This window comes from Montipora capricornis, chromosome 2, assembly GCF_036669925.1.
Source record: "Montipora capricornis isolate CH-2021 chromosome 2, ASM3666992v2, whole genome shotgun sequence".
In the NCBI taxonomy this organism is placed as follows: domain Eukaryota; kingdom Metazoa; phylum Cnidaria; class Anthozoa; order Scleractinia; family Acroporidae; genus Montipora; species Montipora capricornis.
Genome location: NC_090884.1, coordinates 45,318,243 through 45,332,310, shown reverse-complemented (window position 1 = coordinate 45,332,310; position 14,068 = coordinate 45,318,243). Strand labels below are relative to the sequence as shown.

Genomic DNA, 14,068 nt, shown 5'->3' with positions numbered 1-14,068 from the left:
AAGATGCATTCAATTAGAAAGGAAATTTAAAGATAATATGAGGCTGATCTTGTTAGGTTTAAAACAAGGGGTGTGTCAACATAACAGGACCTGTGGCTCAGTTGGTTGAGCACCGGGCTGTCACGCGGGAGGTCGTGAGTTCAACCCGCACACTTGTTGCTAAGAGTTGGGCACGTAGTTTCAGGTGTTGTGGTAGGGCTTCTGTTGTGTATCATAGTTGAGAGGATAAAAAAAGGGCCACAGTAAGTGGCTCAAGCTGTTGTGGCGCTCTGCCAGCTTGACTGGCAAATTTAATAAATACTTAATACTCTGAACAGATGAAGAACAGAAAGCACTATCAATAAACTGAACTGTTGCAGCTGTTTTCTTGCAATAGTCTCCTAAGGGAAGCTTATTTGAGAATTTACTATGACTCTATGACACTAGGGCTCACTAGAGTTCACTAGGGTTCATCATTAAGGTTTCCATGTTGTCAAAGGCAACTTGCTTTGTTTCCAAGGGTACCTTTTCAAGTTTTGATGTCATTTAACTGGTAACAGTCACCAGTTTGATTTAGCCGTTACCATTTGAAGATTTTTGCGGGCTTCATGGCTAAAAGCTACTCGTGAAAACGAAGTAAGTTGCCCTTGACAACATGGGAACTCAAACGTTCGAATCGTTCCAAGTTGGTAAAGTAAGAGTTTTTGTACAAGATGATTTTCCTTAGGATTGAGAATTGTTCAATGCGAAAATGTTGAGTGCATCAATAGTCGACTGTGGGTTGGCAGAGAGCAACCTTTCACAGATTTTAAGGTGATTTCAAACTGTTGTTTCCCATGCTGGGTTTTTATCCATAGGTTAATAATATTGTTATTGGTTACTAACAAGTGTTTTTTTCCATTCATATAAAGGAAGGACGTTCGTCTTCCTCAGCAGCTTCAGAGAGCCATGGCGGCAGAGGCTGAAGCTTCACGTGAGGCTCGTGCTAAGGTACATTACAACAAGTGGTACATGTAATTTATAGTAACATTGATTATAATCATTTTTTATCGTAATATTATGTAATTATTGCAAAACCATAATCTGGAGCACAGGTTTATTATGATTTTAATTTTGATTTTAATTTTCCATATGAAATGACAAGTTTTTTTTCACAAAATCTTAATTGTTTTGTTTGATATCTTGGTTCTTAGTGTTTTTATTCTGACACTAATATTCTTCTTCTTTTATTCAAGGTCATTGCTGCTGAAGGAGAGATGAATGCATCTCGCGCTCTAAAAGAAGCTGCTGATGTTATTTCCGAGTCACCATCCGCCCTGCAGCTTCGATACTTACAGACATTGACTGCCATCTCAGCTGAGAAGAATTCCACTGTCCTGTTCCCACTTCCTGTTGATTTCATGAGCAGGTTTCTGCCAGAAAGGAAAGGCTAATCTTCTGTGTTTTGAAGTGGTGCTTTGCTATTAGCTCTCTTTTCACTTATTATCAATGAGATCCATGTAAACACTGTGTGTTATTAGTTTTGATTATTCTGTTGAAGTCACTTTTATGATCTACTTTAATGCAGAAGCCACTAATGTGTTAGTTTGAGTGGATTTCAGTTAGTATTGCACTGACAATTCAATACCTTTCACTAAGTCACCCAATTTTGGGTTGACATGTAGTTCTTTACAAAGTCTATAGTGCTTTATATATAGGAGATGGAGGAGCTTTGAAGACATAAATACACTATTAAATTAATTGTATTCATGTCTCCATGATTCCACCAAATAATTTTGTGCAGAGCTCTTGCATCTCCTTTATCAATTCCTTAGTTTACTTTGACCAGTGGCAAACGCCAGAAACGTCAGGTCACAAATCTTTCTTACGGTGGTTTATATAACTTTATCGACTCTTTTGATGAAACCAAATTTTTGCGTTGCACTCCTCACCGCTCCGCGCAAAATTTCAGCGTTAACGTGAAATTGCAATGTTGCCATGGCAACTTTTCCAACAGTGCCAAAATGGCGTGCAGGTTTGAAAATGAAGGAGTTATTCAAGTCGCTTATGATACTAATAGCTAATAAAGTTGAAAGTGGTATACTTAATCAAATGGTGGCTAGTGAAATCGCCTTAAGGCTCGGGAAATTATTTGATTTTGGGCAATATGCAAGTGAAATTTTCACTCGTCACAATTTGATTACCCCTACAAACTAATCCCGTTACATCTTAATACTTTGTTCTTTGGACGTATATTTTTCAGCCAGTGTCAAAAATTGTTGGTTTCCCCGAACCCTTTAAGTCAGATGATGATCGAGCAATCTGTCGGGCCCGACCCCCAGGCAAAAGAATGGCTTGGAAGGTTTTAAAAAAATCTATAGCGCGTGAAAATGTAGCCATTAGAATGATAAATTTTCGTTTGGAGTTTGGGTACTTCTTGCCCAGCAACTCTTTTCTAATGGATGAATATAAAATAGCTTTGATGCACTGGATCTTGACTAATTATGAAGACAATTTGCTATTGCAAGACGGTAAATTTGTACGTGTCGTGCGGTTTACGCACATTATGGGTCAAAATAAAATATTGAGCTTGTAAAAGCATTTACCGCATTGTTGTCATTGTTATCACTTCTTTACACCAATAACTCTTGGTTACCTTAGCAACAATCCAAACTAATTCTTTTTCGTTTGAAAAGTCACACTTTTTAACTTGTTTTCGCCCATGATTCAAAACGAAATTCCAGAAAACGTTGATATTAAAGGAGACTTCTTTTCGAAGTGGAAACTTTGGAAAGGTGTCTTTTTGAAAAGGTTCTGTTGGTAAGTTGGATTGGTGAAAATTACGGGAAGTTAAAAAGATGGCATTAACGTGGAAATTTTGTTTTGTCACCTGTTGTTTGTCGAATAGACTTTTGAAAACGACTTAACACACCAGGGCCAAACCAGGAGCCTCTTACGGGCTTTCAGAGGTGGAACAGTAAAAACAATACGAAAACCCTGGTGAAGATATTGCCTCATGACGGGTTTTCTTTTCAGTTTGACGTCACCCTTGACACCGTCATGCTCAACAAACTCTGTTTTTTTTTTGTCACAAAGCTTTGATTTGTGACTTGGGTTTAAACCCTTTCACCGCCATAAATACCAATTGACACTTATAGATTTTACTCTGTCTAACGCCAGACAATTTTACTCGTCAAAGGGGAGGCCCTCGGCGGTGAAAAAGTTAACGTTAAGTCATATATATCTTTATTTACCCTCGGATTTTTAGAGTAGCTTGGTGTAGCTAATATCTCCGAGCATTTACCCTCCCAACCATGATACATCACAGAAGACAGACCACAACACCGGGAACTACATGCCCTACTCTTTACGACAAGTGTGCGGGTTCTTTTACGTCCCACAAGATTATGAACATTGAAGGGTTGTGAGACGGGACCTCCAGCTTATCGTCCTTATTCGAGAAGATAAGAGAGTCTAACCATTCGCAGATGTGATTACAAAGGCAGCACTTTCTCCTCGGTGTTGGTCCGGAGTTGAACTCACGGCCTCCCGCGTGACAGCCCGTGCTCAACCAACTGAGCCACCGGTGCGGTGGAAATGAGATAAGGAACTACTACCTAATGAATTGTACTGCCGTAACACGGGCCCTTCTAACTATTTACGTTGACATAAAACGTTGTAAAAGTTTCAAGGAAACAACATGCGCTTACTCACTCGCACTGCTTCCCTAGAGCGCTAAAGTGTTCGTCCTGTGTCCTCGGCCGAAATAGACTATATTAATTACTCTATTATAATCTCCGCTTACAAGTCCCTCGTGGCGGTAGCCAATTTGTGAGCGTCAATGCTAGAATCCCTGATTATGGCGTCCGCGTAGTTGACCTTACGACCTCTTCGTCGTTTGACAGGTGAATTTTTTTTAACGCACTAAAAAAGGCACAGCTTCATTTGAGACATGATAGCAGTGACCCCCCTTTTTATTTTTACTTGCAACCTTCCAAACTTGGTTGTATCAGTTTGTAACGCAAGGATAGGATCACACGTGGATTGATGCCACTCTAATTTTGGAGGTGAACTGTTAGGGGTGATCGGCTAAAGCAAGAGGTCCTCTCTTGGCTAAAACTGGAGCAACATTCCTTTGATATTCTTACTTACCAGAGAAGCATCAAGTCATGAGTCAACTTTTTGGCAAGCTGAGATGGTCCAAGGAAATTGATGTCGTTTCATAAACACGGCTAGACCTGGGCGTCTCTTGTTCTGGTCCTCGAAGCAGATGCAGATCATTTGACGTAGTTTGACTGTTTTGCAGGATTTGCATAAGATGGCAATAGTGAAGCGCAAAAATTAATAAATCGCCTGTGTGGATCCCATTACCTGGCGTGTGGGCAGATTTTCCACGCGTGACGTCGCGCGTGAAGTTTCGTGCGATTGGTTGATCCGAGGGACAGGTGTGTTATCAGTCATGTGACCTGTAAGCGAAGGGTTTGTACTTTGCGATCGATTTGTTGACGAGCAACTTGCAAGAATATATTGCTGTGTTTGAAAAATGGCATCGGAAGGTAAGGCATCCATACCCTTTTATTTCAAGTGATGTGCAAATATAATAATTCCTCGAAAATGAAATTATTAGAACAATTTTTGTTCTCTATTAGGGACAAAAAGTTGTTTAAAATACTGCTAGCGCTAGCTTTAAGCATTTGTTACTGTGACAGGATATTGTGGGCATGTCGTTTATCAAACTTAAGTTACTTTTCACCAAATACTGGACATTCAGAAGTCGTATTATCCAAGGAAGACCTTCTTGTCGTAATTTTTTCTTACGATGTTTGGAGATGTTGAAATTCTCCAGTTTCATCAAACCGAAACGGTTTCAACATGCAAGCGAGTGCAAAGTCAATTGTAGAGTGTCTTCTGTCCTTTCGTGCAAAACATGTATTTCGAAATACTTGGCGTCCAGGTTGGTCTCAACTTAAACACAGGTAAACTTGAGGAATAATAAGCTCGCTTACCTAGTAGTTTATTTCACGATCACATTAAATTTTGTAACATATAAAGAGATCTGAATGTCCATGTTGAATACATACGCGAGGAAATACCGTAAAATTAAAAAAACTCCCTCGTAGTAAATTTATTTTATAACTTTACCACCAAGAGCTATTTCCTCGTTGCCTCAAAGCGGTTTGCATATGTGCATGTTTAATTGAAAGTGAACTTCTTATAATAATTATTCTGTCATATAATTACATCGACGTGTTTTTGTCGATTTTTTTTTCTCAGTCACTGGTCAAAATTTTAAATTGCGGTCTGACCCTTCATTTTCAATTTGTTTTGACAACAAGACAGACTTGTTAGACTTGTTGATTGTTACAAGAATTTTAAGTGATTATTCATAAAATTAATGCAAAGGTTGTTTTGCTTTTTATCTTTTTATTCCCGAAAAGAGAACATCGAAAAGCTTTTAGTCTTGTGTAAAAAATGACCGGATACATGAAGGAACAATCCAAGTTCTTTAGCAGATTAATTTCGGTAATAAATTAGAGGAGACTGCTCTCATAATATGGAGATTCTAGGTTCAGATCACTTAGAAGTCCATGAATTTTTTATTTTTCTTGGATAACAGTTATATTATTACCTTAACATATGTTATGCTTGGATGATTTCCTTATTACAGTGACAAGTACTGATTACTGATTTGGGGAAATATTGCTTCATGCATGTTATTAGATGCAAAAAATAAACAAACCAAAGGATATTTCCTGCATGGCAATACATTAATCTCACTCCTTGACAAAAAGCAGTGCTGCTGGTAAAGAAGAATCACAAATCTTCCTTTGCATTGTTGGATGATTTTGTTGCTCGTATTACCGTAGCTTAATTAACATATTTCATTATGATGTCCATAGAAGAAGTATTTCACTTTATTCTTTGACATATGGACAGAGTTAACTCAGTTGGGTTAATGTCTTCAATGCCAACACAACATAATTTGAATTTTAATCAATAGTTTATGCAACAGGGTCTGCGTTATAAATCCACATTTTAGCAAATCAATGAAAAATCACCATTTGCTGTTGAACTCAAAGAAGAAAAACCAATAGAATAATAATTTTTTCAGGTAATCATTTTTCAAAGTGATTATACCCTGCTGGGTGAACATGTCAATAAGATTATTGTAATTATGGGATGGTTGCGAGATATAGCAACACAGAACTAATCGTTGTGATTTTGAAATTTTACAACAGGATTATAGTGCCATTTCCCAGGCTGATTGGGCCTGCCATTGGCCTATCCAAAATGCAATCCTCTTGATGGGATAATTTCTTTGACTAAGACAGCTCCCCAGTTTTGTTTTCGGAGAGGAGGAAGTATTCACTTTGAGCACCATCCTTGAAGTTAACCCTTTTCCTTCTGAGATTTTACCGTGCCTAGCGCCAGACCATTTTACTCATCAGTGACAGCCACTTTGGGAGTGAATGGGTTATCAATATCTAGATCAACTCAAAAACTGTCCCCTTTAGCAGCTATTTATAGTCAAGGCCTTTGTTTGACAAAGTGCTTGTGCATACTTACGGCAAAAAAATTAATTTTATTGTTTCCAGGGGAATCTCCGGAGCGTGGTATTTGTGATTACATACTAACAGCTCTGTCCTTGCTCATCTTTATTTGTACATTGCCTTTGTCATTATGTTTCTGCATGAAGGTAGGGTGTATAATTTTAAGTCAGTAGCTATTTGCTAATAAAGACAAAACTTAGAGTTGTACTTCTTCTACTGCATGGTGTCATTACGGTAACTACATTGTATCTGTATTATTAGTAATTTTTTTCGGGTTATCTCGCATCATGCAGATTGTTCAGGAATACGAGAGAGCAGTCATTTTCCGTCTGGGTCGACTTATGGCAGGTGGAGCCAAAGGACCAGGTAAAATCTGAAAGGGGGCCTGTACATGCATCCATTTTCTTTTGCAGAGTTCATAGCAATAGACCTAATCGGCTAACTCAATGTTGTACCCAATTCAAATCTCCCGGGATTAAGATTCTTTGTGTGTTGTATTTGCATGATAATGTAGCATTCATATGTAAATGATATGGAAATACCTGGAACAAAACGTTTTATTCCCAAAGGGTTTGAATTGGGTACAACATTGAGTTAGCCGATTAGGTCTATTCAGGGAATCTTTGAATACTGAACTAATTTTGTTTAATTATTTTTTCTTTAGTTTTTACTAATATTAAAGTTTCACTGCTCTACATTTTTACATATTTCGTCATTAATGCTGAATTGATAAAATCTTAAATTCTTGAATGAAATAGAACAATGTGTGTAAGCAATTTTTTTATACTCTTTGCAACTCTTGGTGAGATCTCGCTGGCATGACAAACCCTTTTGGGCAAGTGAAATCTTGAATTACCCACCTGGTTTCTCCCATGCAAATTTCTTTTTTGGGGATATACAGCTGTTGTTAAAATATTTGTGGACAAAATAATATGAAATTAATACAATCCTGCTGTCTGTAACTGCTGCATCAGAATATGAATAGGAGACAAAGTAAGTTGTAATAGGTCAATGGTGTTTTTTCCAATCTTTGAATCTTATTATTAGATTTTTCTTTTCCATTAAGTTTGGACAAAGCTTTTCAAATGGGAAATATTATTGCTTACTTGTTTGTAGGATTGTAATTTAAAAAACGATCTTTGGCTAAAATGATTAAAAACTACGAGCTTTTGACTGCCCGAACTGCAGTCTTTGCGGGTAATATGAATGATAAGAAAGCGATGAAAAAATTTGAATAAAAAGTGTGAATTGCGAAATAATAAAAATGTAAATGGTTATGAATGTTTGTTAAAATGAATGTTGTATTACAGAGGTGACAGGCAAGAATTGTTATCTGCGTTAGGTGTCACTCTGGTATGCCACACTTTTATTATTTTACAATTCACGCTCTTTATTCAAATTATTTCATCGCTTTCTTATCATTCATTTTACTCGTCGGAGACTGCACTTTGGGCAGTCGAAAGCTCGTAGTTTTAATCACTTTAACCAGAGATCGTTTTTTAAATTTCAACTGTTTCACCCTGGCTGCGGCCCTTCAATACTTTTATGTTTGTAGGATTGTTTTTCATTCTGCCCTGTATTGACTCATATCAGAAAGTTGATCTCAGGACTGTGTCATTTGACGTGCCCCCACAAGAGGTAATATGAAATATCACTATTTAGAAATACTGTACATGAACTTTGGTTACAACATGGTGTTTTGCTAAATTGCCTTAAGAGAGATACATGTAAGGCAGCGCTCGAAATTAAAAAAAAAATCCAGTTGCAATGTAGCTACCAGATATGAAAATTTAGTCTCAAGTTTGAAAATTTGAGTCGCAAACTGTATTATGTCATTGTGGGTCATCATGCGGTGCCAGTGGTTTAACCAAAAAAAAATGAATCTACAATACCTGGCTAAGAAGCTGCTTAAGGTGTTTCCTGGTTTTGCATTACCCTACGTCAAGCCTAATCCGTCAAGGAATGGCTATTTTTTCCCAAACGAGTATGGTGACCCCATTTTTTATTTCAAGAATTTGCTGAGGACAGTGTCTTCATGGAGTAGTGAAGAAATTAGCAAAAATCTACAGCCAGTTTTTTGGCAATTTCATAAAATTGTATGGAAGGATCCATTTTGGAGTGTAAAGTACTCACAAAGGCATTCCAATACATTTTTTTAGGTACATACTTGAATTAACCATAGAGTGACACCAGACTCTGCATCATACGTTGGAATTCGAGCTAAATTTGTCCAATATTGGTGGTGCGTGGCAATTTTCAACATCGTACCATGTAAACAAGCATGGTGACCCCCCCCCCCCCCCTTTTTTATTACATTGTATGAAAATTGTTCTACAGCACGCAAAGCCTGTCGGTTGAAGGTGGGCCTTTAAGCAAGCTGCGCTGAGTGGAATTCAGTGCTTTAATTAAATGTGACAATCATGGCTGCAAGCAATAATGTTTCCTTATTCAGTAGCTTGTGGTAACTCTTTGAGGGGCTTTTGTTGACTAAAAATACTTCAGCATCGTGTTCAACCCAGCTTTACCCCAGTAAAACGTTTTTGAGCGAATATCCCTTATAAGATTTCAAAAATCTTCCTCTTGTGGGGTGCCTTTTTGATAGTAGTTGTTTTGATAAACATCTTGTGCATCGGAGATCCCTCTAGTGAGAGCAAAACAAGGTTAACATAAACAATGGCTTGTTATTAAAGTCACCACCAACCAAGCCTTGATGCACTCTTTCTTTCTGTTGCAACAGATTTTGACAAAGGATAGTGTCACAGTTGCCGTTGATGCAGTGGTTTACTTCAGAATCAGTGACCCTACTATGTCAGTGACAAACGTTGAAAAGGCTGATCAGTCCACTCGTCTGTTGGCGCAGACCACATTGCGTAACTTTCTGGGCACAAAAAACCTGAGTGAAATCTTGGCAGATCGTGAGGAAATAAGCAGGGCAATGCAGGTCTCTGGATATTTCACAAACAAAATAATAATCATAGTGTGGACTTTTTTTAATTGCCCTCCAGTAGTTTAGTTCACAGGCTCTTAGGTTTTTGGGCTTAGCCCAATTATTTAAAAGTTTGTCAAATGAACAATTTAACATCTGTAGAAACGTTTTCTCCCTTCCTGTGGAAATTTTTGCCAATAAGGTTGAACGTAATTTAATGTGGTTAACGACTTGGAGCAACTGTACTCAGTGCTTTCCGTGGTGTTGGCATTTTATGGGTGTACGGCGTGGTCTGCTGGTGAGCCATTGCAGGCTTTCAGTGACATTTTGAGTTGGTGTCTACCCATATGTGAGTAGGCTGATGTGGCAATAACACCGCCTCTCCTAGTGGACTCTGGGGCATGGTCCCCCAGAAAATTTTGAAATCTAGAAGCTTTGAAATATGATTTCCAGCTTTCTGGGCATCAAAACGAGGCCTAGTGACTTTAACTATGATACTGCTGAAAATGGCAGAAAGTTGTTTTGAAAAACTTAACACCCAGGCGGAGTGTGGGGTGGACATTTTGATTGTGAACACATGCAAGACATAACTCGTATGGTTTATACCCAAATTATCAAGACAATTGGAGGCAAATTTGAACATTTTTTAGGGCTCTTTCATGTTTTGGGGTCAGGGGTTCCAGCTTCACATTCCTCAGCACCCAAGCTCCTTGTGTGACTTAGGCATTACAGTCAAGCTTTGTCATGCGTGACTAGTATCCACAAGATTGAAATTAACATTCGAATTCCTCTTTGGAGCTTCCAAGATTTGAATGGAAAGTTTTTCTGAAAGGTACCTCTAAAAATGCACAGTAACTGCACAATAATTCACCAAATGGTGGAAATAGGTTTCACTTTTCAAACGTTTGTTTTGTAATAAACAAAAGATCACAGCTAACTACACGTATTTTCGATGTACCAAGAAAAATATCCACAGGAAGTCAGATTCTCAAAAGCAAAGTTCGAAACTGGCATGCATATTTGAATTATCAGTTCAAATTTCAAAACTACTGGTTATGTGTGACATAGCTCGACTGTAATCCAGAATGAAGGCCAAAGACAAAATGTTGGGAGGGTGGAAGTTTGTGCATGATTTCTTTAATACTTGTAGCAACTTTCAAACAAGCAATCAAGTCATACTATCATTGTTACTGGCAAGTTTGATTTTCATTCAGTCATTTGAAAGAAAGTGCTATTTTTTCTGTAGTCTTCACTGGATGAAGCCACTGATCCCTGGGGTGTAAAGGTGGAGCGTGTGGAAGTGTAAGTAGACATTAACCAATAACATGGAACCTCTGCTTGCCAAGAATGTTGACAATCTAGGTAGCTTACGTGTAGGTTGTCAGTGTTGTCACCAACAGTCCTTTTTTTGCTAGACAGTCACTGCATGATTCTGATGTGCAAGTCATTTGCATTCTTATTTAAACAATAATTATTTCTAATTTGTTGAAATGCAGGAAAGATGTTCGTCTTCCCCAGCAGTTGCAGCGAGCCATGGCAGCTGAGGCTGAAGCCACCCGTGATGCACGAGCAAAGGTGACTGTTCTTTTCTTGTCTTGGTGAACAGCAAAAGGAGTGATCTACAATTGTCTTGGTCTTAAAAGTTTGATGAAAAGATTAACTAACATGCATGACAGAATAGACATCTTTAAGACACCTTATATGATGACTGGGTGTTATCTTGTTATTTGGATTTCTATTTGGCCTTTAATCATTCCAGTTTTTCAGTCTAATTTCATTTTTGATTGTAGGTAATTGCTGCTGAAGGAGAGATGAATGCCTCCCGAGCTCTGAAGGAAGCTGCAGACATTATCTCAGAGTCTCCTTCAGCTCTTCAGCTACGCTACTTGCAGACGCTGACATCCATTTCTGCTGAGAAGAATTCCACCATCATCTTCCCACTTCCAGTTGACTTCCTCAGCAGATTCTTGCCTGAGAACAAATGACTAGATGGCCAGAAGAAACTGGAATATCAGCGACCATCTGGGTCGCCACCATTGACTGAAGTCAGTGTTTTGTAATTTTAAGTTCTTTGAACTGAATTGTTTAATTTGTGGGTTGTTTAATGTAGGTTAGGATACTATTAACACAACAGCCCTCAGATTTTGTAGTCAGGTACACTGTAATATTCATACACATTTCCAGCTTTTTGTTTGGTGTTCAGAGTCATTTTTTACCAAGGCCAAAGGTTAAATCCTTGGTAACCTTTTTTTGTTGAAGTTATTTTATTCTAAAATACACAGAAGTGGCGTTCTATTGTATCATGATAGCCAATAAAATCGTGCACATAGTGTTTAATTCTGTATCACTGAAGTTGAAGAAAATTTTAATATCATCATGGTAAATTTTTTTGCAACAAAAAATCAAGACTTCTAACATATTCAAGCTTCAAGTAGATTTCATTGCATTCAGCCTTTAAATGAAAAGTTGTGGAAGGAAAAAATTTTAATGTTTTTTTCTTGCTCCTTTTGGCAAATATTACTTCAGCGTGTGAATGTTAGCTTGTGGTTCATGAGGACGATATGAAAACGTTCACTTTTGTCTGAATTGTTAACACATGTCTCCTGTGATATAAATGAAAAGATTGGTAAGCATACAGTATCCAGATACCATGCAGCTGTTGACAGCCATTAATTTTAGTGGACAGGTATAGGATGTTGGTATGGTGCAGCTCTAAGAATTGGGCTCCATCGTTTCCATTGTTTAATTTTCGTGCTTGTTGTATTTTGAACCATTGTAATAGCTTTGTTTTGGCTCGCAATATCGTAAGTGTTTGTTGCGCAGTAGGTGTATTTGTCATGGAGTTTACACATGACTGCTTTTGAGCTAGAAATGGAACCGACCAGACCAGGGCATTAGTTTCCCCACAATTTTGCGAGTAAAGCCACTGTAGCTTGCATTTTCACTTGAAATTAGAGCAGCCATAGTGGTGTGCCTGGACAATGGCTGGCAGCTTCAGGGAATGCAAATCTTTTCTTTAGTTTCGGGTAGAAAAAGGCTACTAGGCACGACAAATTTCTAAATCAAAATTAGATTTTAGACACAAACAGCCTTCTTATTATTCTATTAGAGTTTGACAATAATAGCTGTTAGCATGATGGCTCAGCGAATTGTGTACGATTTATGCCCTTGTAAGTCAACGATTACGTCACCTCTAACAGTAATCATCTTGCATGAAGTGATAATACTGAAGAAGTCATTTTTGACATTCTCTACTTCCTCAAATCCCATAATACACCTTGTTTACCCCCCCCCCCCCCCCAAACAAAAACGATTGGCACAGGCATTGTTTTCAAACAGCTTCATGTCCCAGGAGAAATTGCAAATATTTATTTTGAGGGGTAAAGGAGATGTATTATCATGGGATTTGAGAAAATGGTGAAGAGAGCCCGCCCATTTCTAGAAGTTCTTTCAACAAGGGAAGTGTTTTACGAATTTTGTGTTCTTGCTTGCAACCATGTGGAAAGGCAGGTAGAGGGGTTCTGAAACATCCAAGCATTTAAGGTGGCTTACTACAGTTTTCCGAAGAAAAAGATCAAGGTTTTGGAATCTGTGAAATTAAAGCATCTGGAACTCTCTTCTGAAGTGTTAGTCACTGCAATTGATGTAAAATGTAATTTTACCGAACAAATAAATGCAAATCAGGGGAAAATGCTAAACATAGTGACCGAGCTCCTGGAGGGGGGACTAGAAACTAGAAACTTCAAAGGCTTTTTTCTCGAAAACCAGCCGTACAACCCCACCTCAAAATTTCAGGATTTCCGAAAGCGAGAAAAAATAATTATGTAGAGAAATAAATAGTTAAATCTGCTAGACAGGTTTTTCACAAATGACAAAAACGTCGATTTTCGTCCATTTTAATAATAACTGAAAAACTGTCTGATAGAACTTTTTGAAAAAATGTTGACGGTTTTGTCTACATGTTGTTTACTAATTCGCAAAATTTTAACCCTGGTTGTACGGCAAGGTTTTGAGAAAAGGCCTTTGAAATGTCTAGTTTCCAGTCCCCCCTCCAGGAAATGCGTCACTATATTAAGCGTTTTCCCCTGATTTATATTTATTTGTGAGTAAAATTACATTTTACATCAATTGCAGTGACCAACACTTCACAAGAGACATCATTTTTCTTTAATTTCACAGATTTCAAAATTTTGATATTTTTTCTTCGGACAACTGAAGTAAGCCACCTTAAGGCCGCTTTACTCGGTGACCCAAGCAGAAGCACTTAGGCAGGTTATGTTTGCGTAAACGTTAAATAGTGTCTTGTGTTCTAATGAAAAGTACTAATGACAAAAACACTTCGTGAAATTCTTGCCAATAAGAATGAGAGCAAAAGCACATTTCAACCGTTTTGCCTTCCATTTTGTAGTTACATAAAGTTAGCTTTGAGAGCTATTCAAGTGAGGACCTCTGAGACAAAGGAACATGGCATTTAAATGTAATTTAGCACCACCAATGTGGTCATGAGGTGGGAAAATGTACGTTTCTCAACATGCTCTCGTGTTAATTGTGAGCTTGCATGTGCTTAAGGCTGTAACCAATATTTAACCAGTACATAATGCGACAATAAAATTATCACTTTATCCACCTCCAA

General features: G+C 38.0%; 2 protein-coding genes across 2 annotated transcripts in view; both read left to right on the top strand.

The window, feature by feature from the left end:
* Positions 1-2,559, top strand: part of LOC138023916 (mechanosensory protein 2-like) — a 21,108-nt gene extending 18,549 nt beyond the window's left edge. The window contains exons 7-8 of the mRNA XM_068871002.1: positions 891-969; positions 1,215-2,559. Coding sequence (XP_068727103.1) covers positions 891-969; positions 1,215-1,412 — 277 coding nt within the window. The 3' untranslated portion in view covers positions 1,413-2,559. The remainder of the gene's footprint in view (positions 1-890; positions 970-1,214) is intronic.
* A 1,798-nt stretch (positions 2,560-4,357) lies between these two features.
* Positions 4,358-14,068, top strand: LOC138023922 (mechanosensory protein 2-like). The gene is made up of 8 exons (XM_068871011.1): positions 4,358-4,514; positions 6,555-6,655; positions 6,803-6,875; positions 8,065-8,147; positions 9,247-9,450; positions 10,682-10,737; positions 10,932-11,010; positions 11,226-14,068. The coding sequence occupies exons 1-8, from the start codon at positions 4,502-4,504 to the stop codon at positions 11,418-11,420; spliced, it is 804 nt and encodes a 267-aa protein (XP_068727112.1). The 5' UTR covers positions 4,358-4,501; the 3' UTR covers positions 11,421-14,068.

Bases quoted from the DNA above. Each gene is read 5' to 3' on its own strand.
- LOC138023922 (XM_068871011.1), top strand. The intron at 6,876-8,064 runs GTAAAATCTGAA...TTATGTTTGTAG, and splicing joins AGGTGGAGCCAAAGGACCAG to GATTGTTTTTCATTCTGCCC. The intron at 8,148-9,246 runs GTAATATGAAAT...CTGTTGCAACAG, and splicing joins TTGACGTGCCCCCACAAGAG to ATTTTGACAAAGGATAGTGT.